The 24,917-nt window shown below is 58.3% G+C and overlaps 1 protein-coding gene across 1 annotated transcript in view; it reads right to left on the bottom strand.

Moving 5' to 3' along the window:
• The window catches only part of LOC123378627 (lanosterol synthase-like), a 49,083-nt gene extending 24,669 nt beyond the window's left edge, over window positions 1-24,414 (bottom strand). Inside the window, exons 1-10 of the mRNA XM_045032670.1 lie at window positions 23,886-24,414; window positions 22,068-22,206; window positions 21,213-21,321; window positions 19,042-19,163; window positions 17,149-17,245; window positions 16,025-16,160; window positions 9,284-9,392; window positions 1,416-1,534; window positions 772-869; window positions 270-297 (exon numbers count right to left, since the gene is read on the bottom strand). Coding sequence (XP_044888605.1) covers window positions 270-297; window positions 772-869; window positions 1,416-1,534; window positions 9,284-9,392; window positions 16,025-16,160; window positions 17,149-17,245; window positions 19,042-19,163; window positions 21,213-21,321; window positions 22,068-22,206; window positions 23,886-24,188 — 1,260 coding nt within the window. The 5' untranslated portion in view covers window positions 24,189-24,414. The remainder of the gene's footprint in view (window positions 1-269; window positions 298-771; window positions 870-1,415; window positions 1,535-9,283; window positions 9,393-16,024; window positions 16,161-17,148; window positions 17,246-19,041; window positions 19,164-21,212; window positions 21,322-22,067; window positions 22,207-23,885) is intronic.
• Window positions 24,415-24,917: the final 503 nt, after the last annotated feature.

Below are 24,917 nucleotides of genomic sequence, written 5' to 3'. Positions count from 1 at the left end.
CAGGAGGAGGAGCAGGGATGGGAGAAGCTGCTGCTGTGAGCCGCACAGCTGGGCCAGGGCTGGTCCTATGACCATCAACAGCCCGGCAGGAAAGGGAGACATTGCAGGGGTGGCGGATCCCCCAAGGCAGAGCAGCCTGGCGAGACCCCCTTTGCAGTACGCGCTCAGTCCCCGGGGGAGGGGTCCCTGCCCAGCCCTGGGAGCCGTCTCACAGCAGCGAGAGCGGGCCCAGGGTCCCTGCGTTCGCTGCCAGGGCCTCAGCGCCTTACCTGCATCTTCATGCCGTCCAGTCCCAGCCTGGTGGAGAGAGAGCACATCAGTGCAGCAGCCTGGGGAGCGTGGTCCTGTCCCCAACTCCCGCAGCCACCAGGCGTCTAGCACTGCTGCCAGGGCACGGAGCACTGAGCTTCACAGGCAGCCCTGCAGCAGGTTCCCTACGGGGGCCCTGGCCTACCCCTTCCCAGCCCTCTGGCCCCCACCTGACTGGGAGAACTGGAGCGAGTGCGACTCGCTAATAAGGAGCCAGCGTCTGGAGCTGGCTGCTGATCAGAGCAAGACCCCCCCCGTTCGCATGCCGCCTGCACAGAGCTCCCTGCTCCTGGGGCCTAGGCAGTGTGGTAGCCCTGGGGGCAGAGCGGGGTCCCCCATGGCAGGTCTGGGCAGCAGGTTCCCTGCTAGGGCCTGGGGATTCCCGCACAGGGCAGAGTGGCTCTCTCTAGCTGAGTCCTGCGCTGTCTCTGGGGCTGGGGAGGTGCATGGGCCTGGCCTTACCAGAGATAATCAGGGATCCTGGAGACATGCTCCTGGAAGGCTGGAGAGCTCTCCCCCTCCACGGACCAGCGAACCAGCATGTTAATGGTCTTGGAAATCTGCCGAGAGAGAAGGCGTCACTCCCCTGCAGAGCGCAGTGGTGTTCGGCACCTGCACAGCATGACCTGACCTCGTGACCAGCCAGAGGAGCAAACCCCAGGCTGGGGACTGTCTGCAGGCGAGCGAGCACGTCTCCTTGGGGCTCTGGTCACAGAACGGACCCCTTGGCATCCCCATGACTGTTCCCCATCCCAGCGCAGGAGATCACTCTCCAGCCAGGGCCTTCCACCAGCTGTTCCCAGCACAGACTCTGCAGAGGGGAACAGCTGGCACGCCCTGCCTCCACAGCCACTGCACAACGACCAGGCGGTTGCTCACGCTCTCCTCTCCCGCCAGCCTGCTCACGCCCCTTGTCACCCACCGTGAACTCTCCTGTGTGCAGCGCCCAGCACAACAGGCCCTGAGCCTGCCTGGATTGCTGGTTGCTATGGTTACGTGCCAGCAGCCGGGAAGAGACGGGGAGTCCCAGGCCGGTCTCTCCCGCACCTGGGCAGGAATTGGAGCCATCGCCGTTGATTCGTTGGAAGCGGTAACGAGCAGCCTACCGGGCCAATGCTGATGGCCTTGGTGAATCTGTCGTCAGCCTTGATGTGGTCATACAGCTCCGCGATGGCTCGCTGCCTCAGCCGGGCGCTGTGGTGGGCTTCGTACATGTTCAGGATGGCTGAGACGGGAACAAGAGAGACACAATAAGCTGCCTGGGTTCAACTCCTGTGCGAGCAGGGCCCGGCCCCGAGCCCCAGAGAGCTCCCCCATCCCTTCCCCAGCAGGCCAGGGCTCTGCGGGGCGCCCCAGGGACACAGTGTCACAAAGTGTGGGGGAGTCCGGTGTTGCACCCCTCTTCCTTGGACTCACAGTGACTCTCAGCCAGCCAGTAAAACAGAAGGTTTATTGGACAACAGGAACACAGGCTACAGCAGAGCTTGTGGGCACAGCCAGGACCCCTCAATCAAGTCCTTCTGGGGTTCAGGAAGCTTAGTCCACAGCTTGGGATTCCCTGAATTCCAACCACCCAGCCCCAAACCGAAACTAAACTAACACACACCTCCAGCCGGCCCCTTCCTTTGTCCAGCTTCCCGGGCAAAGGTGCTGACACCCCTCCCCCCTCCCTGGCTCAGGTTCCAGGCTGAGCACCTGTCCCTCACCTTAAGTCTTCCCCGGTTCTTCCATCCCCCACACAGACAGTCCCTACTCCATCACATCTCTCCCCCCTTCGAGACTGAACTGAGCGGGGTCACTCTGCCCAGTGACCTGGGGAAGTTCGGGGCCCCCTCTCCGGGACAATGTGTCCGCTGTCAGGTTGGCACTTCCCTTCACATGGACCACGTCCATGTCATAGTCCTGCAGGAGCAGACTCCACCTCAGGAGCTTGGCGTTGGCTCCTTTCATCTGGTGCAGCCAGGTCAGGGGAGAGTGGTCGGTGTACATGGTGAAGTGTTTCCCAAACAGATACGGCTCCAGTTTCTTAAGGGCCCAAACCATGGCCAGGCATTCCTTCTCGATGGCCGCGTAGTTTTGCTCCTGGGGTAGCAACTTCTTGCTCAGGTACACGATGGGGTGTCTCCTCCCCTTTTCATCCTCCTGCATTAACACCGCCCCCAGTCCCGTGTCTGAGGCATTGGTGAACACCATAAAGGGCTTGTCAAAATCGGGGTTTGCCAGAACTGGGCCACTAACCAGAGCCTCCTTCAGCACCCGGAGAGCCTGCTGGCACTGCTCGGTCCAAACCACCTTGTCTGGCTTCCCCTTCTTGGGCACGAACCTTCCATAGTACCCCGCCATCCCAATAAAGGCCTGGACCTGCTTTTTGGTTTGGGGAGCGGGCTAGTCTATGATCACCTCCACTTTGGCTGGTTCTGGCTTTAGGCAGCCGCTCCCCACCCGATGGCCCAGGTAAGATACTTCAGCCATCCCCACCTTGCACTTCTCAGCCTTTACGGTTAACCCAGACTCTCAGAGTCGGTCCAGCACTTGTTTAACCTGGGACACGTGGTCCTCCCAGGTCCGGTTAAAGACAAAGATGTTGTCAATATACGCCACGGCAAAACTCTCCATCCCCCACAGTAGCTGATCCACCAGGTGCTGGAAGGTGGCCGGCGCTCCCTTGAGGCCGAAGGGCAGGGTCAGAAACTCGTAGAGCCCCAGAGGGGTGATAAAGGCCGATTTCAGCCTGGCATCTGCGTCCAGCGGCAATTGCCAGTAGCCCTTTGTAAGATCCATGGTGGTGAGGTACCAAGCACCTCCCAGCTTGTCTAGGAGCTCGTGAGGCCTGGGCATGGGGTAGGCATCAGATACGGTGATGGCATTGAGCTTTCGATAGTCCACACAGAACCGGATCGACCCATCCCTTTTGGGGACCAGCACCACTGGCGAGGCCCAAGGGCTGGAAGACAGCTGGATCACCCCCAAAGCCAGCATGTCCCTGACCTCTCTTTCTAGGTCCTGGGCAGTTTTCCCGGTGACCCGAAAAGGGGAGCATCTTATAGGGGGATGTGACCCGGTCTCCACCCGGTGGACAGTCAAATTAGTACGTCCAGGCTGGTTGGAAAACAGCTGTTGGTACAGATGCAGCACCCCTCTGATCTCAGTGTGCTGGGCCAGGGTCAGCTGATCAGATAGGGGAATTGCCTCCAGGGGGGAACCAGCTTTTGTCCCAGGGAATAGATCCACTAAAGGGTCATCTCCCTGCTCCTCCCAATGTCCACATACGGCCAACACCACATTCCCCCTGTCATAGTATGGCTTCATCATATTCACATGGTACATCCGGCGGTGATGTGCCCAGTTAGACAGCTCCACCACATAGTTTACCTCATTTAGTTGCTTGACAACCTTGAAGGGCCCTTCCCAGGCAGCCTGGAGTTTGTTTTTCCTCACGGGGATGAGAACCATCACTTGATTCCCGGTGGCGAAGGCTTCTGCTTCCTCTGGGCTCGGGCCAGATTCTCCTTGGCCAGGCCCATGAGCTCGGCAAGTCTTTCCCGGAAGGTCAGGACATACTCCACCACTGACTCTCCATCGGGAGCGGCCTTCCCCTCCCATTCGTCTCTCATCAGTCCAGGGGCCCCCTTACCTGCCTTCCATATAACAGTTCGAAAGGCGAAAACCCGGTAGATTCCTGGGGTACCTCCTTGTATGGGAACAGCAGGTGAGGTAAGTACTTGTCCCAGTCCTGCAGGTGCTGGTTCATAAATGTTTTTAGCATCATCTTTAGCGTCCCGTTGAACCTTTCCACCAGCCCGTTAGACTGGGGGTGATAAGCTGAGGCCCAGTTGTGCCAGACCCCACATTTCTCCCACAAGCACCGGAGCAGGGTCGACATGAAGTTGGACCCCTGGTCCGTTAAGACTTCCTTGGGGAACCCCACCCGGCTGAAAATGGTCAGCAGCGCATCTGCCACGGTGTCTGCTTCGATAGAGGACAAGGCCACCGCCTCAGGGTAGCGAGTGGAGAAATCTACCACCACCAGAATGTATTTCTTCCCCAACCGGGTCGTCTTGCTGAGAGGTCCCACTATGTCCATGGCCACCTTCTGGAAAGGTTCTTCTATGATGGGTAAAGGCCTCAAAGCCGCTTTCCCCTTGTCCCGGGCCTTCCCCACCCTCTGGCAGGGGTCACAGGATTGGCAGTACTGTCGGACATGGGTAAACACCCCAGGCCAGTAAAAGTTCTGTAGCAGCCTCTGCCTGGTGCGCTGGATGCCCTGGTGCCCTGCGAGAGGGATGTCATGGGCCAGGTACAGTAGCTTGTGGTGAAATTTCTGGGGAACCACCAGCTGCTTCCTGATCCCCCATGACTCTACTTCCCCTGAGGGAGCCCATTCTCGGTACAGGAACCCCTTCTCCCACAGGAACTTCTCCTTGCAACCTCTCCTCATGGACTGTACTGCACTGAGGTCAGCCAGGTCCCTTGGCCTCCGCAAGGAGGGATCTTTCTGCAACTCGGCCTGGAACTCAGCAGCTGGGACAGGGATGGGGACATGCTCTCTCTCGTTGGCTGGGTCTGAGGCCACAGCCTCTCTGAGCCGTGTCCCTGGGCGTTCCCTCCCCACCAGGTTAGGGTCCTGCGCCTCGGGCAGAGTACCTTCCCCGTTGTCAGGGCGCAGTGCCCTGCGCCGACTCTGACTACGGGTCACATCCAGGGCACCCCAGGCGTTGCTTGGCCAGACCTCCACGTCCCCGCCCCCATTAACACCTCTGTGGGCAAATGTGGGTGTACCCCCACGTCCTTGGGGCCCTCCTTGGCCCCCCACTTCAGGTGTACCCTCGCCACGGGCACCTTGAATGGGGTCCCGCCCACGCCCATCAGGGTCAGGTAGGTGTCTGGCACCATATGATCTGAGGCCACCACCCCACGCCGGGCCAGCGTCACCTCTGTGCCCGTGTCCCAGTACCCAGTTCCTCTCATCTACCTCCAGGGGAACAAGGCACTCTATCCAGAGGGGCAGCCACGCGCCCACCCTGTAAACCAAAAACTCTGAGCCTGGAGCATCCAGCCCCTCAGAGGAGCTGACCTGGGGCCCTCCTCCCTCCTTCGCAGGTGGTACGCGGCAAGCCCCCCTTTCCTGCGAATGCTGCCCCTCGTCCAGCTGGGTCTCTATCAAGTTAACCCGGTGTGGGGTCGGTCTGCTCAGTCTGTCCTTGAGCCTGGGGCACTGGGACCGTATGTGGCCCCTCTGGCCACATTGACAGCAGCTCATGTCCCGTTGGTCTCCTCGAACCGGTCGGTTGTCCCTGACGCTGGGCGTTCCCTTTGGGAGGGGGTTCTCCCTTTTCCCTCTTTGGGAGGTCCCAGGATGACTCTCTCTCTGCATCGCGGCAGGCCTGTTCCTTTGGGGCTCCTCCCTGCCACCCCCCGACCAGCTCTTCACAAACTCATCAGCCAGGCGCCCTGCATGTTGCGGGTTCTCTGGCTTTTGGTCCCTCAACCACAGCCTCAGGTCGGATGGGCACCGCTCATACAGCTGCTCCAGTACCAGCAGTTTAACCAGGTCCCCCGGCGTCTGGGCCCCATCTGCCCACTTGCTGGCGTATCCCTCCATGCAGACGGCTAGTTGCAGAAATGAGACCTCAGGGGTTTTATCCTGACTCCGGAACCTCTCCCGGTACATCTCAGGAGTCAGCCCAAACTCGCGCAGCAGGGCCTACTTGAATGGTTCGTAGTCCCCTTTCTCCTCCTCTCCCAGCTGGCCGTACAATGCCACGGCTTTGGGGTCCAGTAAGGGGGTGAGAACCCGGAGCCTGTCTGCAGGATCTACCTGGTGCAGCTCGCAGGCCGTCTCAAAGGCACCCAGGAAGTCATCCATGTCCTCCCCCTCCTTACTCTGGGCCAGGATGCACTTATCAAAGCTCCGCGCAGTCCTGGCCCCCCCTCTCCTCCCGACTCACCGCAGCTGGGGCCCTCAGTTCGCCAGTTCCAGCTCATGATGACTCTGTCTCTCTTTCTCCTCCAGTTCCCGCTGTCTTTGTCTCTCCTCATGTTCCCTCTGTCTCGCTTCATGTTCCCTCTGTCTCTCACAATCCTCCAGCTCTCTCAGTTTTAGCTCTCTCTCCCATTCCAGCCGCTTCCGCTCCACGGATGCCGAGCGTCGCCGGGACAATCCCCTGCTGGCAGGTGAGCTTCGCCGGGAGGGTCCCGGGGGTCACGGTGCCCTTGGTAGTCGCTAGGCTCCTCCCCGCCCTTCCCCTAGACATAGGAATGGGGGGGTCTCGGGAAGCCCTCAGCCGCCAGCTGACCACTCCCAGCTGGGACAGATACTGGTGCCTCTGCTGCATCTGCCAGGCTGCTTCCCTCAGAGACAGGGATCAGTTCATTCAAGTGGTCTCCCTCCTCCGGCTGGGCAATGAGCTGGTCTTTGGTGAGCCTCCCTCTGCGCAGCCCCCTCTGCTTGCACAGCTCCACCAGGTCGCTCTTAAGCTGCTTGGCAAACCTCTTCCTGCTGGCCACTCACAGGCCTGGGTGCTCACCGCTCCCCACAGTTTCCAGGGAGACCCCTAGTGCGCCAGCCCTTCTTGAGGTCACCACCTCTCTGCCAGGGTCAAGCTGCAGACTCCTCCACCCCGGGACCGGTCGCTGCAATCCCCCGGGGGACCCTGTTACTGGGCCTTCTCACTGGGCACACACTCCCAGGGGTTAATCACCCCTAATATCGTCCCTTCGTTTTACTGCTCCCCAGTCACTTACTGCAGGAAGTGTCCACGGGGTGCAGTAGATTCCGCCGCTGCCACCAGTTGTCACGGAGTGTGGGGGAGTCCGACTCTGCACCCCTCTTTCTTGGACTCACAGTGACTCTCAGCCAGCCAGTAAAACAGAAGGTTTGTTGGACAACAGGAACGAAGGATACAGCAGAGCTTGTAGGCACAACCAGGACCCCTCAATCGAGTCCTTCTGGGGTTCAGGAAGCTTAGTCCACAGCTTGGGATTCCCTGAATTCCAACCACCCAGCCCCAAACCAAAACTAAACTAACCCACCCCTCCATCCTGCCCCTTCCTTTGTCCAGCTTCCCGGGCAAAGGTGCTGACACCCCTCCCCCCTGCCTAGCTCAGGTTACAGGCTGAGCACCTGTCCCACACCTAAAGTCTTCCCTGTTCTTCCATCCCCCACACAGACAGTCCCTACTCCATCACACACAGCCCCAGACCACTCCACACCTGGACTGAACCCTGGTTGTTTCACTGCTGCTCAGCCCGAGACAGGACCAGAGGGAAGGTGGGAAGCTGCTGAGTGGGGACAGAACCCGAGGTATTAAGATTCACTCAGTGCCCCAGCACACAGCCCACGCTGGACTCAGAGCCTCCACAGACACCTCAGAGACGGAGTGTTTGGAGTTGTTCTGTGAGCCCTGATTCGGCACTGTCATAGGTCTCACCCCCACTTAGAGCTGTTGGGTTCCAAAATGGGGACCTGCCTTGGTTTCCCTCTAAACTAAAATCCTAGTTTAGATCTGGTAAAAGCTGCCACCACCCAATAAGGTACGTGTATTGGGACACAGTCCTTCCCCAAAATCCTTGGGGATCCCAAGAGCCCCAAATCCATGGAGTTCTTACACCCAGGAGAAATAAACCATTCCCTCCTGCTTCCTCCCCCGTCCCTTTTCCTAGGAGAGATACCGGGATCCACTACAGAGGGATGCTTCCCTCCTCCCCTTTCCCTGAGAATCCACCCAAGGAAAGATCAACCAAGTCCTTTATAGAAAAGATTTATTAAAGAATAAAAAAGAAAGTCACTGTCTCTGTAACCAAGATGGAACAATATACAGGGTCTAAACTTATCAATCTCTGGAGAGAATCCCCCCCTCCTTTCTTTCTCAGTAAAAGCAAAGTAACAGCAAACAGGAATAAAGAATTTCCTTCAGCAAACATACAATTGCAAATGTAGAAATTAAATTATAAGACTAATCCGCCTTTCTAATTAATACTCACTATTGAATAGTAGGGAATACTCCAGGAGAACTTGGAGACATGTCTGGCCTCTCTTAGATCCAAAAAGAGAACACTCTAACAAAGAACACAGACAAAGGCTTCCCTCCACAGAGATTTGAAATTATCTCGTCTCTGATTGGTCCTCTGGTCAGGTGGTCACCAGGTACTGCATGTTAACCCTTTACAGGTAAAAGAGACCTTAACCCTTAACTATCTGTTTATGACAGGCACCAATGGCACCAGACAGTCAGGATGGGCCTGGGTCCAGCCCCCTCCAGCGGCAATCAGCACAGAGCCCTGCGCCTTTCCTATGTGCAGGGGCGGCTCCAGGCACCAGCACGCCAAGCGCGTGCCTGGGGCGGCAAGCCACGGGGGGTTCTCTGCCGGTGCCGCGAGGGCGGCAGGCAGGCTGCCTTCCGCGGCTTGCCTGCAGAGAGTCCGCTGGTCCCGTGGCTTCGGCGGACCTCCCGCAGGCGTGCCTGGAGAGGGTCCGCTGGTCCCGCGGCTTCGGTAGACCTCCCGAAGCCACGGGACCAGCGGACCCTCCGGAGGCAAACCGCCGGAGGCAGCCTGCCTGCCGTGCTTGGGGTGGCAAAATCCCTAGAACCGCCCCTGCCTATGTGCTGGACCCAGGTGGCTGCTGCTGGCTCGTGGCTGACGCAAGCGAGCCAATGCCGCACACAGATTGCCCTCGTGCCCACTGGGCAGGGCAGTAACGGTGGCGCAGTGCGGAGGCCAGGCAGGCACAGCTTTGTCAGGCACACGCATTCCCTCCCAGGTTAGTAAAGTCTTCCCAACTTCTGGTCCCTGGCCACTCTGAGATCCCACTGGCAGAGCAAGGCTGACAGGAAGCTTGGGGGCTGCACTGGGGTCAGATGTAAGGCTATGGGGCAGCTCCACTAGTGACCCACGGCCGTGGGGACAGAAAACAACCTGCACATCAGCTATCCCCCGCCCTGCCCTGGCCAGGCCCAGCCACTTCCCTACTCACCATTGGCAAGTGTGAGCAGCCAGCTGTGCGGGGTGTAGAGATCGCAGACAGCCACGTTATTCCTCTGGGCCGGCCAGTCAATGCTGGAGTAGTCCTGGACGTACAGCTCCTGGCAGGGAGCAGGCGGGAGATTAGCCATCCGCTCACTAGCACGCCATGGGAGCAGACCCATGAGACAGCTGCAAGTGTCAGCCTGGCGGGGTTGGCAGCCTGGGGGAGTACAGCATGGAGCACGCAGGGGAGCACCGGGGAAGGAGGGCAGCGCTGCCTGGCTCACTCTGTGGCTCCACACCAGCCACCGGGACAGGTCCCATGTGGGAGCTGCTCCCAGCGCCCTTTGCTAAGGAGAGTTAACAAGAGGAGAAAGCACCTTCAGATAGTGCCAGAGCACCTGAGGGGGGTGTCGGGGGCCCACGCAGCCTGGGGGCGGTGTCACGGAGTGTGGGGGAGTCTGGGCCCTGCAACCCCCACTTCCTGCGATTCCCCATCACTCTCAGCCAGCCAGTAAAACAGAAGGTTTATTAGACAACAGGAGGACAGTCCCAAGCAGGGCTTGTAGGTACAACCAGGACCCCTCAGTCAGGTTCCTTTGGGGGCAAGGATCTTAGACCCAAGACTTGGGGTTCCCTGCCTCTTTCCAGCCAGCCCAAAACTGAAACCAAAAACCCCTCCAGCAGGCTCTCTTCCTTTGTCCAGCTTCCCGGGCAAAGGTGTTACTATAATAATAGCAGACAAACCAATCTCCTACAACTGGAAGAGACCTTACAAGATCATTGAGTCCAGCCTCCTGCCTTCACTAGCAGGACCAAGTACTGATTTATGCCCCAGATTCCTAAGTGGTCTCCTCAAGGATTGAACTCACAACCCTGCATTTAGCCCACCAATGCTCAAACCACTGAGCTATCCCCCTTGACTCTCTCCACCCCCCTTCCTGGTTCAGGTTACAGGCTCAGGTCCTGTCCCTCACCTAAAGTCATCCCCTGCTCTCCCATCCCACCATGCAGACAGTCCCTACTGCATCACATCTCTCCCCCCTTGGAGACTGAACTGAGCAGGGTCACTTTGACCAGTGACCAGGGGAAGTTCAGGGTGGCAGTGGTGGGATCTACTGCACCCCGTGGACAGCGCTTCCTGCAGTAAGTGACTGGGGAGCAGTGAAATGAAGGGGGATTGACGGGGACCAGGCGTGCTGAAGATTCAGAGAGAGATGGTTTCAGGGGGCGATTAACCCCTGGGAGTGTGTGACCAGAGAGAAGGTCCCAGGGGCGGAGAAGTCTGCCACTCGACCCTGGCAGAGAGGTGGTGAAGTCAAGAACTGATACTCTAGGGGTCTCCCTGGAAACCGTGGGGAGCAGTGAGCACCCAGGCCTGTGAGTGGCCAGCAGGAAGAGGTTTGCCAAGTGGCTTAAGAGCGACCTGGTGGAGCTGTGCAAGCAGAGGGGGCTGCGCAGAGGGAGGCTCACCAAAGACCAGCTCATTGCCCAGCTCAAGGACGGAGATCGCTTGAATGAACTGATCCCTGTCTCTGAGGGAAGCAGCCTGGCAGATGCAGCACAGGCACCAGTGTCTGTCCCAGCTGGGAGTGGTCAGCCGGCTGCTGAGGGCTTCCTAAAACCCTTCGGCCTATGCCTAGGGGAAGGGCGGGGAGGAGCCCAACGACTATCGAGGGCACCGTGACACCCCCGGCCAGCAGGGAATCCTCCCGGCAAATCTCGCTGGCCAGCAGGGAATCGTCCCAGCAACGCTCGGCATCCGTGGAGCGAAAGCGGCTGAAATGGGAGAGATGGAGGACCATGAAAAACAGAGGCAGCATAAGGAAAGACAAAGGCAGCGGAAGCTGAAGAAGAAAGAGAGACAGAGGGAACACAAAGCGAGACAGAGGAAGCATGAAGGGAAACAAAGGGAGCATAAAGAACGACAGCGTCATCATGAGCTGAAGCTGGCGAGGCTGGGAGGCAGCGAGCCCCCGGCTGCGGTGAGTGAGGGGGGGCCCAGGACTGCGCGGAGCTTTGATAAGTGCATCCTGGCCCAGCCTAAGAAGGGGGAGGACATGAATAACTTCCTGGATGCCTTTGAGACGGCCTGCGAGCTGCACCAGGTTAATCCTGCGGACAGGCTCCGGGTTCTCACCCCCTTACTGGACCCCAAAGCCGTGGCATTGTACCGCCAACTGGAAGGGGCAGAGAAAGGGAACTACAAACTATTCAAACAGGCCCTACTGCATCACAGGGGGCACACAGTCCGAAGGGGGGGGGTCTCCAGGACCCACACAGGCCAGAATGGGGGGAACATGCTGGAGCACGCTCAGGCAGTAGGGAGGGCTAACGGCCCAACTTAATTCTGGCTGGAGGCCTGTGTGCAGGACTCCACCTTGCTCCAATTCACAGCAGGGCTCCCGGGGCCCAGTGGGCAGGAAGAAGACAGCCCCTAAGGCGTAACTCCCCTTCAGGCCTAGGGGTGTCAGGTGCCCAGCCTGAGACACCAAGTCTGATTCGCAGAGAGCAGGGCTCAGTGCTCTAAAATCAGACCCCTCCCGGGGGGCCGACGGGGCCTCCCAAAAATCACTCCTCCCTTTGGAAAGTGCAGGCCTTAGGCATTGTGAACAAGTGTGTGGGACATATCTTGCTGTGGATATAAACTGTTCAGGAAGGACAGGCAGGGCAGAAAAGGTGGGGGAGTTGCATTGTATGTAAGGGAGCAGTATGACTGCTCAGAGCTCCAGTATGAAACTGCAGAAAAACCTGAGTGTCTCTGGATTAAATTTAGAAGTGTGAGCAACAAGGGTGATGTTGTGGTGGGAGTCTGCTACAGACCACCGGACCAGGGGGATGAGGTGGACGAGGCTTTCTTCCAGCAACTAACAGAAGTTGCTAGATCACAGGCCCTGGTTCTCATGGGTGACTTTAATCACCCCAATATCTGCTGGGAGAGCAATACAGCAGTGCCCAGACAATCCAGGAAGTTTCTGGAAAGTGTAGGGGCCAATTTCCTGGTGCAAGTGCTGGAGGAACCAACTTGGGGAAAAGCTCTTCTTGACCTGCTGCTCACAAACAGGGAAGAAATAGTAGAGGAAGCAATAGTGGATGGGAACCTGGGAGGCAGTGACCATGAGATGGTCGAGTTCAGGATCCTGACACAAGGAAGAAAGGAGAGCAGTAGAACAGAGACCCTGGACTTGAGAAAAACAGACTTCGACTCCCTCAGGGAACTGATGGGCAAGGTCCCCTGGGAGAATAACATGACGGGGAAAGGAGTCGAGGAAAGCTGGCTGTATTTTAAAGAATCCTTATTGAGGTTGCAGGAACAAACCATCCCGATGTGTAGGAAGTAAAGTAAATATGGCAAGCGACCAGCTTGGCTTAACAGTGAAATCCTTGCTCGTCTTAAACACAAAAAAACAGCTTACAAGAAGTGGAAGATTGGACAAATAACCAGGGAGGAGTATAAAAGTATTGCTCAGGCATGCAGGAGTGAAATTAGGAAGGCCAAATCACACTTGGAGTTGCAGCTAGCCGGAGATGTTAGGAGTAACAAGAAGGGTTTCTTCAGGTATGTTAGCAACAAGAAGAAAGTCAAGGAAAGTGTGGGCCCCTTGCTGAATGAGGGAGGGAACCTAGTGACAGAGGATGTGGAGAAAGCTAGTGTACTCAATGCTTTTTTTGCCTCTGTCTTCACAGACAAGGTCAGCTCCCAGACAGCTGCACTCTGCAGCACGGTATGGGGAGCAGGTGACCAGCTCTCTGTGGAGAAAGAAGTAGTTCGGGACTATTTAGAAAAGCTGGATGAGCACAAGTCCATGGGGCCGGATGCACTGCATCCGAGGGTGCTAAAGGAGTTGGCCGATGAGATTGCAGAGCCATTGGCCATTATCTTTGAAAAATCATGGCGATCGGGGGAGGTCCCGGATGACTGGAAAAAAGCTAATGTAGTGCCCATCTTTAAAAAAGGGAAGAAGGAAGATCCAGGGAACTACAGGCCAGTCAGTCTCACCTCAGTCCCTGGAAAAATCATGGAACAGGTCCTCAAGGAATCAATTCTGAACCACTTAAAGAAGGGGAAAGTGATCAGGAACAGTCAGCATGGATTCACCAAGGGCAAGTCATGCCTGACTAACCTAATTGCCTTCTATGATGAGATAACCGGCTCTGTGGATGAGGGGAAAGCTGTGGATGTGCTATTTCTGGACTTTAGCAAAGCTTTCGATACAGTCTCCCACAGTATTCTTGCCAGCAAGTTAAAGAAGTATGGGCTGGATGAATGGACGGTAAGGTGGATAGAAAACTGGCTAGATGGTCGGGCTCAACGGGTAGTGATCAATGGTTCCATGTCTAGTTGGAAGCCGGTATCAAGTGGAGTGCCCCAAGGGTCGGTGCTGGGGCCGGTTTTGTTCAATATCTTCATTAACGATCTGGAGGATGGTGTGGACTGCACCCTTAGCAAGTTTGCAGATGACACTAAACTGGGAGGAGTGGTTGATACGCTGGAGGGTAGGGATAGGATACAGAGGGACCTAGACAAATTAGAGGATTGGGCCAAAAGAAATATGATGAGGTTCAACAAGGACAAGTGCAGAGTCCTGCACTTAGGACGGAAGAATCCCATGCACTGCTACAGACAAGGGACCGAATGGCTGGGCAGCAGTTCTGCAGAAAAGGACCTAGGGGTTACGGTGGACGAAAAGATGAATATGAGTCAACAGTGTGCCCTTGTTGCCAAGAAGGCTAATGGCATCTTGGGTTGTATAAGTAGGGGCATTTCCAGCAGATCGAGGGATGTGATCATTCCCCTCTATTCAGCACTGGTGAGGCCTCATTTGTAGTACTGTGTTCAGTTTTGGGCCCCACACTACAAGAAGGATGTGGATAAATTGGAGAGAGTCCAGCGGAGGGCAACAAAAATGATTAGGGGGCTGGAGCACATGACTTATGAGGAGAGGCTGAGGGAACTGGGATTGTTTAGCCTGCAGAAGAGAAGAATGAGGCGGGATTTGATAGCTGCTTTCAAGTACCTGAAAGGGGGTTCCAAAGAGGATGGATCTAGACTGTTCTCAGTGGTAGAAGATGACAGAACAAGGAGTAATGGTCTCAAGTTGCAGAGGGGGAGGTTTAGGTTGGACATTAGGAAAAACTTTTTCACTAGTAGGGTGGTGAAGAACTGGAATGGGTTACCTAGGGAGGTGGTGGAATCTCCTTCCTTAGAGGTTTTTATGGTCTGGCTTGACAAAGCCCTGGCTGGGTTGATTTAGTTGGGTTTGGTACTGCTTTGAGCAGGGGGTTGGACTAGATGACCTCCTGAGGTCCCTTAGAACCCTGAGATTCTATGATTCTATGAGGCATTCACCGGGAAAGCCTGCTCCCTGCACAACCCCATACACTCTGCCTTTGGCTTCCCTTCCTACCTTGCCCTCCCAGCTTTCTCCTTCCTTCCCCAAAGCCCACCCCAATTCCTGCCCCATCGGGCTCCCATCAACCAAGGTTACCAGCAATGGAAGAGTGTTAATGTGGCGCCTACACGGGCTGTTTGAAGCAAGCACTCCCGGGGCCCCCATAACTGTCCTGGCCACTGAGTATCAGAAATAAGACTGGCAGGTGACTCGTAGAAGAACCTTCACAGGGAGAAGATACCAGGTACTGAAGGGCGGAGAAACGCAGAACAAGAACCAGTGGTTGAAGCCATGAGGCCCGAACTGTGAACAACGAGGACGATCAACCACCGGAATGAGCTGCCAAGGGAACTGGCAGACTCTCCATCTCTTGATGTCTTCAGCTCCCAACTGGCTGCCTTTCTGGAGGGCACGTTGTACTGCAACCAGACATGTCGCTGGCCTCAATCCAGAGTAACTGGGTGACATTCTCTGGCCTGCGTTACACAGGAGCCCGACTAGATGATCTACCGGTCCCTTGATGTGATGAATCGAGCTCTGGGTCATCACACAGACAGCAGGGCATCGGTTCCATGCAGTTCCTGTTGGGAAGGTTACTACTGCACCCATGAAGGCAGAGCCTTTCCATCTGCTAACGGGAGCTCGGATACTGCACAGAGGTAACATGCCAGCACAGGCCAGTCATACCTCAGCCCTAAGCTAAAGGGAAAGCATGGAAGAACCACGTGGCTCACTCAAGCAATACCCCCCTGAGGGAGCAGTAATGTAGCCCACACGACGCCAACGTACAGAAGTATCAGCTGTGACAGGGAAGGCGTAAGGAGGCTCAGAGGGAACCGGAATGGCCAGCAGCAAATAGCAACTTCTGTAAGTCTCAGAGAACCAGGAAGCTGGTGAGAGTCGCTGGCCCTGCTAGATCAGCAGGGAGCGAGCGGAACAACCAGGGAGGACAGGATGCTGAGCGGCAGGATTACTAAAGTCTTCACCACAGAGAACAAGGGGAGAGTCCCACCCTGAGCTCCTCTTTGGTAACAGATGAGGCAGCATGAGGGACGGAGGTGTCAGACAGGGGCTGCTGGGACATGGCTCAGAGCCGTCGCAGTTAGTGCCCAGGCAGGGGGAAGACCCAGTAGCTCTGGTGGGACGGGGGAACAAGGGGCTGATGTGGGGATCACATCACAACAAGCCTACAGGGATTTCCAACAAAGCACTGCCAGGGGCTGCAGGGGCTGGGATTTGTGCCCAATGAGGAGATTTGGGTCCATGCGACTAGACACAGCTGGGCCTGGTGGGAAGGGTCTCCAGGCCACCGTAACGCAGGGTGAGGAGCGGGGAGGGTGCTCAGGGAATTCATTTACCTGTCGGAGGCTCTGGACAAGCTCATCCTCCTCGGCAGTCAGGCGCGTGGCGTAGCAGTAGCTCATCGGCAGGTACACCTGGCGGCAGTGGCACCAGAGCGTGGAGGGGTGGGCTGGCATCCAGGCCGGGAGCAGCCTGTCACACAACAGAGGACGCTGTCGGCAGTGTGCGGGATGGGGGGCCACAGGGACATGGGCACAGTTAAGGACAGAGCTGCGGGGCAGTCAGAGGGGTAATGTGCCCAGGAGACACTCGGGGCCCAGGATAGCCGCTGCCTGAGGGGTAGAGCAGCCGTTCAGCACAACGCGCAGACCCCAGGCGACCGCTGCTCCGTGCTCCCGGGGTGCGGGGGAGCTGGGAGAGAAGCTCGTTTGGAGCCCTCGTTTGGAGCCAGGAGACTGTCTGCTCCAGCCCGAGGAGAGCGTTCTGGGCTCTCCCAGCAACCCAGCAAGGCTGTTATCTGGGCGGGGTCTCTTCCCACAGCCTGCAGCTGATTCCCTGTGGTTCGTGTTAACGGGGTGTGGAGGGAGGCTCAGGGAATAAGCAGCCTCTCTTGGGGGAACATGCCAGTGGGCAACGCTGCCACTGGTTTCCCTGTAATCAGCCAGCTGCCTGAACTCCCTCACCTCACACTGCCCCCTGCTCCTGGCCCCACGGCCAGCTCAGGCACCAGCTGTCCCTGAGCACAGGGGGAGTCTGCGGCAAGCCCAGTTCCAGGACGGGGACAGCCATGGCATGCCAAATGGGGAGGGACCGTGTCAGGACCCAGCACAGGAGGGAGGGACTTGGGGAGAGCGCAACGGGTGGGTCTGGCGGCTGGCAGAGAGAGCAGGAAAGCTGGAGGTCAAGCAGGTGGGCCGAGCTTGGATGGGGGAGGGAAGGTCATCAACAGCACATCCCTCCCCCATCAGCCCACACCCCAGCGTATCCCCTCTGCTCCAGGTCCACCCAGGAATAGTGCCTGGTTTCCATGTCCGAAGCCTGCTGGCCCAGGCTGAGCGTGAGAATGGGGGACTGGTGCAGGCCGGGGATTGCTCTCAGGTCCCTGGTGTTCGGCGTCGGGCTTTCTGCTGTGTGCTGATGCGAAAATCAATACACTCTGCAGATACAGAAGAGCACCTACCACAGCTCAGGGAGCAGCGTGTTCATTCCCTCCCAGCTGTAAACGTTCAAGACGGCCAGCCAAAACTTCCCCCACGACGGGATTCCCACAGCACCACCTGGAGAGACACACACAGATCTGGGATCTGACTGCAGCCACGGGGGCCAGGGACACAGACCCTGCCACGTGACAGGGCATGAACAGAGGCTCCTGAATCCTGGTCTGGTTGTGTGGCAGGCCAGGGGCCCTGGAGAGCTGCAGGCCGGTGCAGCGGGTGCATGATGGGCACTGCGCCCCGACAGACACAGCCATTCAGAAACGACACCTGGGAAGGGCACGTTTCCTGTGCAAGGTGCAGCCAGTGAGACCACTGAACATTGTGTCATGGAGCCACGAAGTGAAGCTAAGCCACATGAGGGGGCTGGAGATGGCGATTTAACCCACAACCGACTGCTGAGATGGACCGAATGTTGGAGGGCTCATGAGTACCCTGCCTCCCAAACGGAAGCATTCACAACTGGTGAAGGCAGGGCTGCCCAGAGGGGGGGCAAAGGGGGCAATTTGCCCCGGGCCCCGGGCTCCACAGGGGCCCCCAAGAGAACAGCTGAGGCTCCCGCCTCCGCCCCTCTCCTGGAGCCCTAGCACATCAAGCGGCGTCCTCAGACAGCGGCAGCGTGTCTCCGGCGGGGCCAGAGCTCTGCCCCGCTCAGAGCCGCGTGGGGAGGGGGCGGGGCTGGGAGCTCCGGGCTGTGCTCAGCTCCCTCCGCTCGGCGTGGAGCTCCCAGCCCCGCCCCCTGACCACGCAGCTCTGAGCGGGACGGAGCTCAGGCCCCGCCGGAGACACGCTGTGGCTGTTCAGCGACGCGCTGAGGCTCCGAGTGAGGAGGGAGCCGGGGGTAAGAGGCTGGGGCCGGGGGGGCCAGCTAAGGGGCAGGGAGTCCTGGGGACAGTCAGGGCACAGGGAGGGGGCAGAGGTTGGGGAAGCGGTCAGGGGGCAGGAAATGGGGGGGTTGGATTGTGGGTGTTCTGTGGGGGGTGGATAGGGTCAGGGCCACCCAGAGGGGGGGAGGAAGAGGGGCAATTTGCCTCGGGCCCCACAGGGGCCCCCACGAGAGTTTTTCAGGGCCCCTGGAGCGGGGTCCTTCACTCGCTCTGGGGGGCCCGGAAAACTCTCGCAGGGCAGGGCGCAGGAGCTTCTTTGCTCCCGGTCTTCGCCAGCAGGGGGTCCTTCCGCTCCGGGGCGGAAGGACCCCCCCTCCACTGGCGAATTACCGCCGAAGCTGGACCCGCCGCCGATGTGCAGCCCGGTCTTTGGCAGTAATTCGGCGGCGTGGGGCCTTCCATTCTGGGACCCGCCGCCGAAGTGCCCCAAAGACCCGCGGCGGGGACCCCCCCCGCCGCCGAATTACCGCCGAAGACCGGGCTGCACTTTGGCGGCGGGTCCCGCTTCGGCAGTAATTCGGTGGTGGGGGGCTCCCGCCGCGGGTCTTCGGGGCACTTCGGCGGCGGGTCCCGGAACGGAAGGGCCCCCCGCCGCCGAACACCCCGGGCCCCTGGAATCCTCTGGGCAGCCCTGGGTGAAGGAGCTGAGGTTTCACCATCACCCCAGAAGGTAAGTGCTGCAGGGTCCTGGCACAGCAGGATGCGGCATGGGCTGTGACATGCCACACGTGCCGCGACAGCCAGGCCAAGCTGGGAGAAGCTAAGGGTGGCAGGGCAGAAGCTAACGTGCAAACTGCACATGCTGCCATGCAGCCAAGGACAAGCCATTGCAAAGGCTCACTCCACTCTGGTCGCATGTCCCCTCGCCCACCACTCACCCCTTCGGAGCTGGGCAAGCCCTTCTCAACAGTCCCAGCCCCATGGCTGCTGGGGGGAGGACAGGGTGCCAGAGAGCTCCAGCCACATGCTGACCTTTGCTGTGGAGGTTGATCCGAGCCCTCACGAGGTCCGGGTCATCCGGCCCAACCCCCAGAATCCTCAGGGACGTGTAGCTGAGCGCTGTGCCAAACACTGTCGATTTGTCTTCCACGTGCCTGCCACGTACAGAGAGCGGGGAAGTCAGACGTGGCTGAGCACTTGTGCAATCGACCGAGCCTGGCTTCATTGGGGCGAACCTAAGCAGGGGGTTAAAGCTAACCAGGCAAACTAACCGAAAAGCAACCACCCTGGGCCAAGCTGCTGGGAATCGGGAACGAAATGCTCCCAGCCCCTCACTCTAGTGGTCTCCCCATGGTGAAGGGGGGCTCTGGTCACGCCACATGCTGGCCTCCCCGGCACTGCAGCTCCAGCAGTCTCACACTGAGCCATTTCCCACATGTAAGGGAGCACCAGGCCAAGCGCTGGATGCTGCGTGGGAGCTTCCGAAGCACTCGGCCATGGCCTAGCCTGTCCCCGCTGAAGCCATAGGCAAGTGCTCTCGTCAAGCCAAGGGGGGCAGAGCGACGCCAACGCCGAGCACTGTGAAACCCCCACCACTGCGTTGCTGTGTGATTCAGTACAGCGGCACTGCCGGAGCTAAAGTCACCCCGGAAGTGCTGATGAAGTGGGGCTTGATTTGCTAATGAAATCAGAGTGTTTCCCTCCCAGGGGCCGGCTTGGGGGCTGGTGGGATTTCAGTGATTTTGTTTAATAGGTTGAGGCAAGACCCGCTGAAAATGAGCCAGTTTTGAACATTCTCCCTTGTTTCCTAGTGCTCCTCTGGGTCCCCCTCCCCTCCGCTGGAATAGGGAAACCTGCCTAGACAATGGCAGAGAGCTGGCAGTGCAGGCGTACGTCTCTACCGTGATTCTTTCCCTTTCACCCAGGCCTCTGATCACAGACCCGCCTCCTAGAGACGGGAAAGACATTCTTCTGCAGCAAAGCTCTCACAGGGTCCCTGGGCGATGCTCTGGAACTGCTCCCCACCAAGCCAGGCAGGACTCTGGGGAGCCTCCTCTCCCTCAGAGCAGACTGTCTGCAGGGCAAGAAGCTCACACGGCTTCAGCTCCTGGGTCTCTCCTTGGAGCATTCAGCATCCTCTGCCCCTCCGTGCGCTTCCCACAGCAAGCCCGTCCCAGCGGGGTCCTGGGGAAGCCACAGGGTCCTGCCCCCCCACTTCGCAGCCTGACTCTCAGCCAGCCAGTAAAACAGAGGTTTATTCGATGACAGGAACACGGGCTAAAACAGAGCTTGCAGCTACAGTGAACGGGACCCCTCGGCCAGGTCCATTCTGGGGGGCAGTGAGCCAGACCCCCACATCTGCACTTCACTCCAAGTACCCAGCCAGCTCCAGACTGACACCCCCTCCAACCCCTCCTTTCTGGCCTTTGTCTGTTTCCTGGGCCAGGAGGTCACCTGACCTCTTTGTCTCCAACACCTTCAGTGGGCACCTTTGCAGAGGAGGGGCCCAGGCCATCGGTTGCTAGGAGACAGAGTGTCAGGCATTTATGTGCACTGGCCCCTTGCTCTGCAGCAACCATACACCCTAATTCCACCACCTAGATACTTAAGAACTGCATAAGGGACAGGAGGCACCAACACAGTATTCAGAGAAAACATTAAGAACATTCCCAGTTTGTCACAGAAGCCAGGACAGAGTGCACGTAACAGCCAGAACGCCTCTGCAGAGCGGCCCCTGACACCACCCCTGAAATGTTCCTGGCAGTCCATCCCTGCCTGCTGCAAGGATCCCCTCACTCTTGTTTCTGTGCCCTCCTTCTCTGAGTGTATTTAATGACCAGCCAGCCCACCCCACTAACATACCTCCAGCCGCTACAGCTGCTCTGCGCCCCCCAGGAATGCCAGGACCCGGGGAGGGCTACTGAGGGGAAGCACAAAGCAGGTGGAGCAGGCCTAATGCCTGGCAATAATGTCTGAGGTATAAGGCCCTATCAGAGCAGATAACAAGGCGCGAGGCAGACATCTCAGGAATGGAACTGACTTTTGTGCTTGCAAGGGGCTTCTGAGATTGCTATACTGTTTTCACTGGCTGTGTTGTGCAGGGACAGACAGAGAGGAACCATTCCTCTGGTCAACTGGGTCCGGAACGCACAACCCGCCCAGTGCAGCAGGAATAAGGAGAAAGGAGCTTCTCTGCTACTCACAAGCCCCAGCCTCCGTCTGGGAGCTGCACCGAGCGCAGGTAACGCACCATCTCCCTCCTGTAACCTTCTGGCAGTGGGATCTTGGCAACGTGGCAGGTGATCAGGAAACCTGTTGGACAAAACAGTCCACTCCTAAGGCCAAACCACCCCCCGATTTCAGCCACAGGGACACTCTAGTTGGTTCAGAGAAGCATGTGTCCTCTTCATGGTCAGCACAGGACATGAGAAATCACTGTAGCTAGGAGTCCCAAGTACGCACTGCACGTGTAGCTAACAAGGGGCAGCTGCAGCCCCAGGCTAAGTGGCTCCAAGGTCGTCGTCTGCAGGAACCCAAAAGTGTCATCAGGGCCGTCCAGACAGAATGTACATCAGACTAACAACCACATGACCTTCCCTAGCATCCCCCGCTTCAGCCCCCGCGATGGAACAGGCTGTTGGGGTCAGACTGCACCAAAGGACCCCGCCCCCGTTCGGCAAAACCAGACAGGGGTTTTAACTGGCTGGGTAGTTCTTGGTGCCTCACAACAGACGCCAGCTCATTATTAAAGACACGTTCACTGGGGATTAACTGTAGTGCAATGCAGCCGGGGCATTTCCTAGGTCACTGTTTGGGGAAACGATTGGCCAGTGAGGTTCAGCACCTAGTGTGCTGGGTAATGACAAGACACTGCCCTGCCCAGGCCTGCGACAGCACCCGACCGTGAATCATCCCCAGACAGCTAAGCAAAGACCCCACAGACCCTGGCCACGCTGTCGGACCCTGCTTGGCACCCGCTATCCCATCCCTACGCAGGTAACTCTGTGGGGAGGTACTGCCGCTCAGAGCACATGGCACAGCCATTTCATCCACTGTACCTGGCAGCAAGAAGAGGGGCCCCCCGTAGTCACTGGGCCAATGCCCATCCTCCGCCTGCAGGCCAGAGTAAAACTTCATCCCATTCAGCGCTGCTTCCTGGGCCATGCAGGCCTGGGGGAAGGCCTTGAAGAACTTACTCTGCAAAGAAAGGAAGAGGAGCAGGGACAGACACAAATTGAAAGAGCAGTGCTCCAGTTCGTGCACAAAGCATGGCCAGCGGCCAAGACACCAGTACAATCAAGTGCCTTGTGCTGTGGGCAGGGCCGGTGCAAGGATGTTTCGCGCCCTAGGCAAAACTTCCACCTTGCACCCGCCCGCCTCAAGGCTCTCCCTTCCACTCTGACGCACCCTCCCACCTCAGCTCGTCCCTGCTCCGCGCACGAGTACCCCGAGCACGCCGTCACTGCTTCACTTCTCCCACCTCCCAGGCTTGCGGTGCCAATCAGCTTAGGCACCGCAAGCCTGGGAGGCGGGAGAAGTGAAGCAGTCATGGCGTGCTCGGGGAGGAGGCGGGGCAGGGGTGAGCTGGGGCGGGGAGTTCCCCTGCGTGCCCCCCCCTTATTTGCTGCAGACGGCCATCCCCACACTCCCCTACCCCAGCTCCCTCCACCTAAATGCCGGTGGCCATCGGAGCGGCCGAAGATCCAGCCGCCACGGTCACTGCCGAAGAAAATGGCGCCCCCCAAATCCCAGCACCCTAGGCGACCGTCTAGGTTGCCTAAATGGTTGCACCGGCCCTGGCTGTGGGCTATGGCAGTACTGCAGTCCCACGGTGTCACGGAGTGTGGGGGGACAAGGCCCTACACCCCTGGCTTCCTGCGATTCACCAGGACTCTCAGCCAGCCAGTAAAGCAGGAACACAGGCCAGGACAGGTCTTGCAGGCACAGACAACAGGATCCCTCCCCAGTTAGGTCCATCTTGGGTCCCCAGGGGCACCACAGCCCCACTGGGGGGCCAGAGCCCCGTCTGGACTCCCCTCCATTCCCCAGCCAGCTCCTGAAACTCTCCCACTCCCCAGTCTTTGTTCAGCCTCCCGGGCGAAGGTGTCACCTGGCCTCTAACCCCTTCCTGGGTTCTCACCTTACATGCTCAGGCATCTTCCCTCCAGGCCAATCTCCCATACCCCAGTGCAGCTCATTCTCCCAGGCCAACCCTCCCCACTCAGCAGTCACAGACCACAGTATGAACAGTCCCAGTTCCTCACACACGGGCAATCAGGGTCTGTGTACCTCCCCCATGGCCTGCACTGCACTGGCCTTTCACACAATACTTAGTAGCAACGCCAGCAATCAGACACCAAATCCAGCACAGAGCGACTGTGCAGAGCATGCGTAGGGATGAAGAGGGTGTGGGAGGGGAGCAGAGGAGGCGTGTGAATACAAGCAGGACGCTTGCTGCCTTGAAGCACCTTCTGAGTCATTCAGGGCATAATCCGCAGAGAGTCAGCAGGCAGGGAGGGAGCAGGGCAAACAGACCTCCCCAACCCCCTTCTCAGGGGCAAGATGCCCCCTTGCAGGGAGCTGTGACACCTCCCCTCTTCCCCAGCAGCCAATACAACCAGGTTGGCATGAGGTTGTGAATTCTGCCCCTGATGCCAGCACCACGTGTGCCTGCCCTGTGGAATTAGCAAGCGTGTGAATCCCAGACAGTCACTGAGAAGAAGCCTCGCTTCAGAGGCAATGATCAGCATCTGGGGGCAGGAGACAACGGCGGCAATAGGGGAATTACAGCCAGCCATACGAGCATGGGGTTCAGTTGGCTGCCCCCTTCCCAGCCTCGGCAAACACTGCGCTGCGAGTGAAAATCAGCCACCCACCGTGTCCAAGCCTAGGCAGTGAGCCTCCAGCCCGCTCTGCTCTCGCTCACATTCCTCGCCAGCCTCCAGGTAGCGCCAACTCTGCCGCCCTTCTTCATTGCTCAGTCGCCAGCGGGTGAGGTCACTCGCAGGTTCTGTTTTATACGGGCCGCCCCTTCTCCGCAAACACCTGGAGAGACCACAGGGAACCAGACAAATCCCGGGCGCGTCACCAAGCATTGCTGGCTCTGAGCATCGGGCTGTCAGTGCCCTGGGACGCGCGGGGCCAGTGCAGACGCCTGCTGCAGCGTTAGCAATAGACATGAGAACCCAGAGAGCTCTGCACTCAGCCACGAGCTGGCTGCCAACACTTAGACTTTGCAAAATAACAAGGGGGAAGGGGCGAGTCCTCGGAGCAACAGCTGGGCCAATGTCATGTTGCTTGGCTGTGACCACTCCACACCGTGCTGTCGGAGCAAGCACCTCACAGACCCTCAACCGGTCCCATACAGGGGGCTACTTCTGACAGCGCTCCCCTTTCCTGGCACCTTCCCACCCCATGCTGTCCTCACAGCAACCAGAGCACCAAGTTCTAGGAGAGTTTCCCATCGGCCCCTGGGGACCTGTCACTGCAAAGGGGTGGCAGCTCTGTCACCTCCCTCCATGCTGGGAGCGGTGGGGCACTTCATGGATTTAAAATGTCTCTGGATTCCTAAGAGCCCCGGCCCCTGCTGGCGAGTGGGTGCCACACTGCACAGACCAGTTACTCTGTGGCACTGCGCTGTGCAGCATTACACAGAGCCGTACAGCTCCGAGCACAGGGGCTCGGCCTGAGTGCGGCCTCTGGGAGCCGCTGGAACAGAAACAGGCTACAACTGGGATGCAGCAACAGCACTGGCCAGGGTCACACGGGCACACTCACAGAGACACAGACACACTCTCGCAGAGGTACACACACAAATTCACATACACTCGTACAGAGGCACAAACATGCTCATACACTCAGACGCACACACACGCAATCCCAGACTCAGACAGACACACTCACAGGTA

Source organism: Mauremys mutica, chromosome 10 (assembly GCF_020497125.1).
Source record: "Mauremys mutica isolate MM-2020 ecotype Southern chromosome 10, ASM2049712v1, whole genome shotgun sequence".
Lineage (NCBI taxonomy): Eukaryota > Metazoa > Chordata > Testudines > Geoemydidae > Mauremys > Mauremys mutica.
The sequence above is the reverse complement of the archived record's forward strand: the minus strand, read 5'-3'. Positions and strand labels throughout refer to the sequence as shown.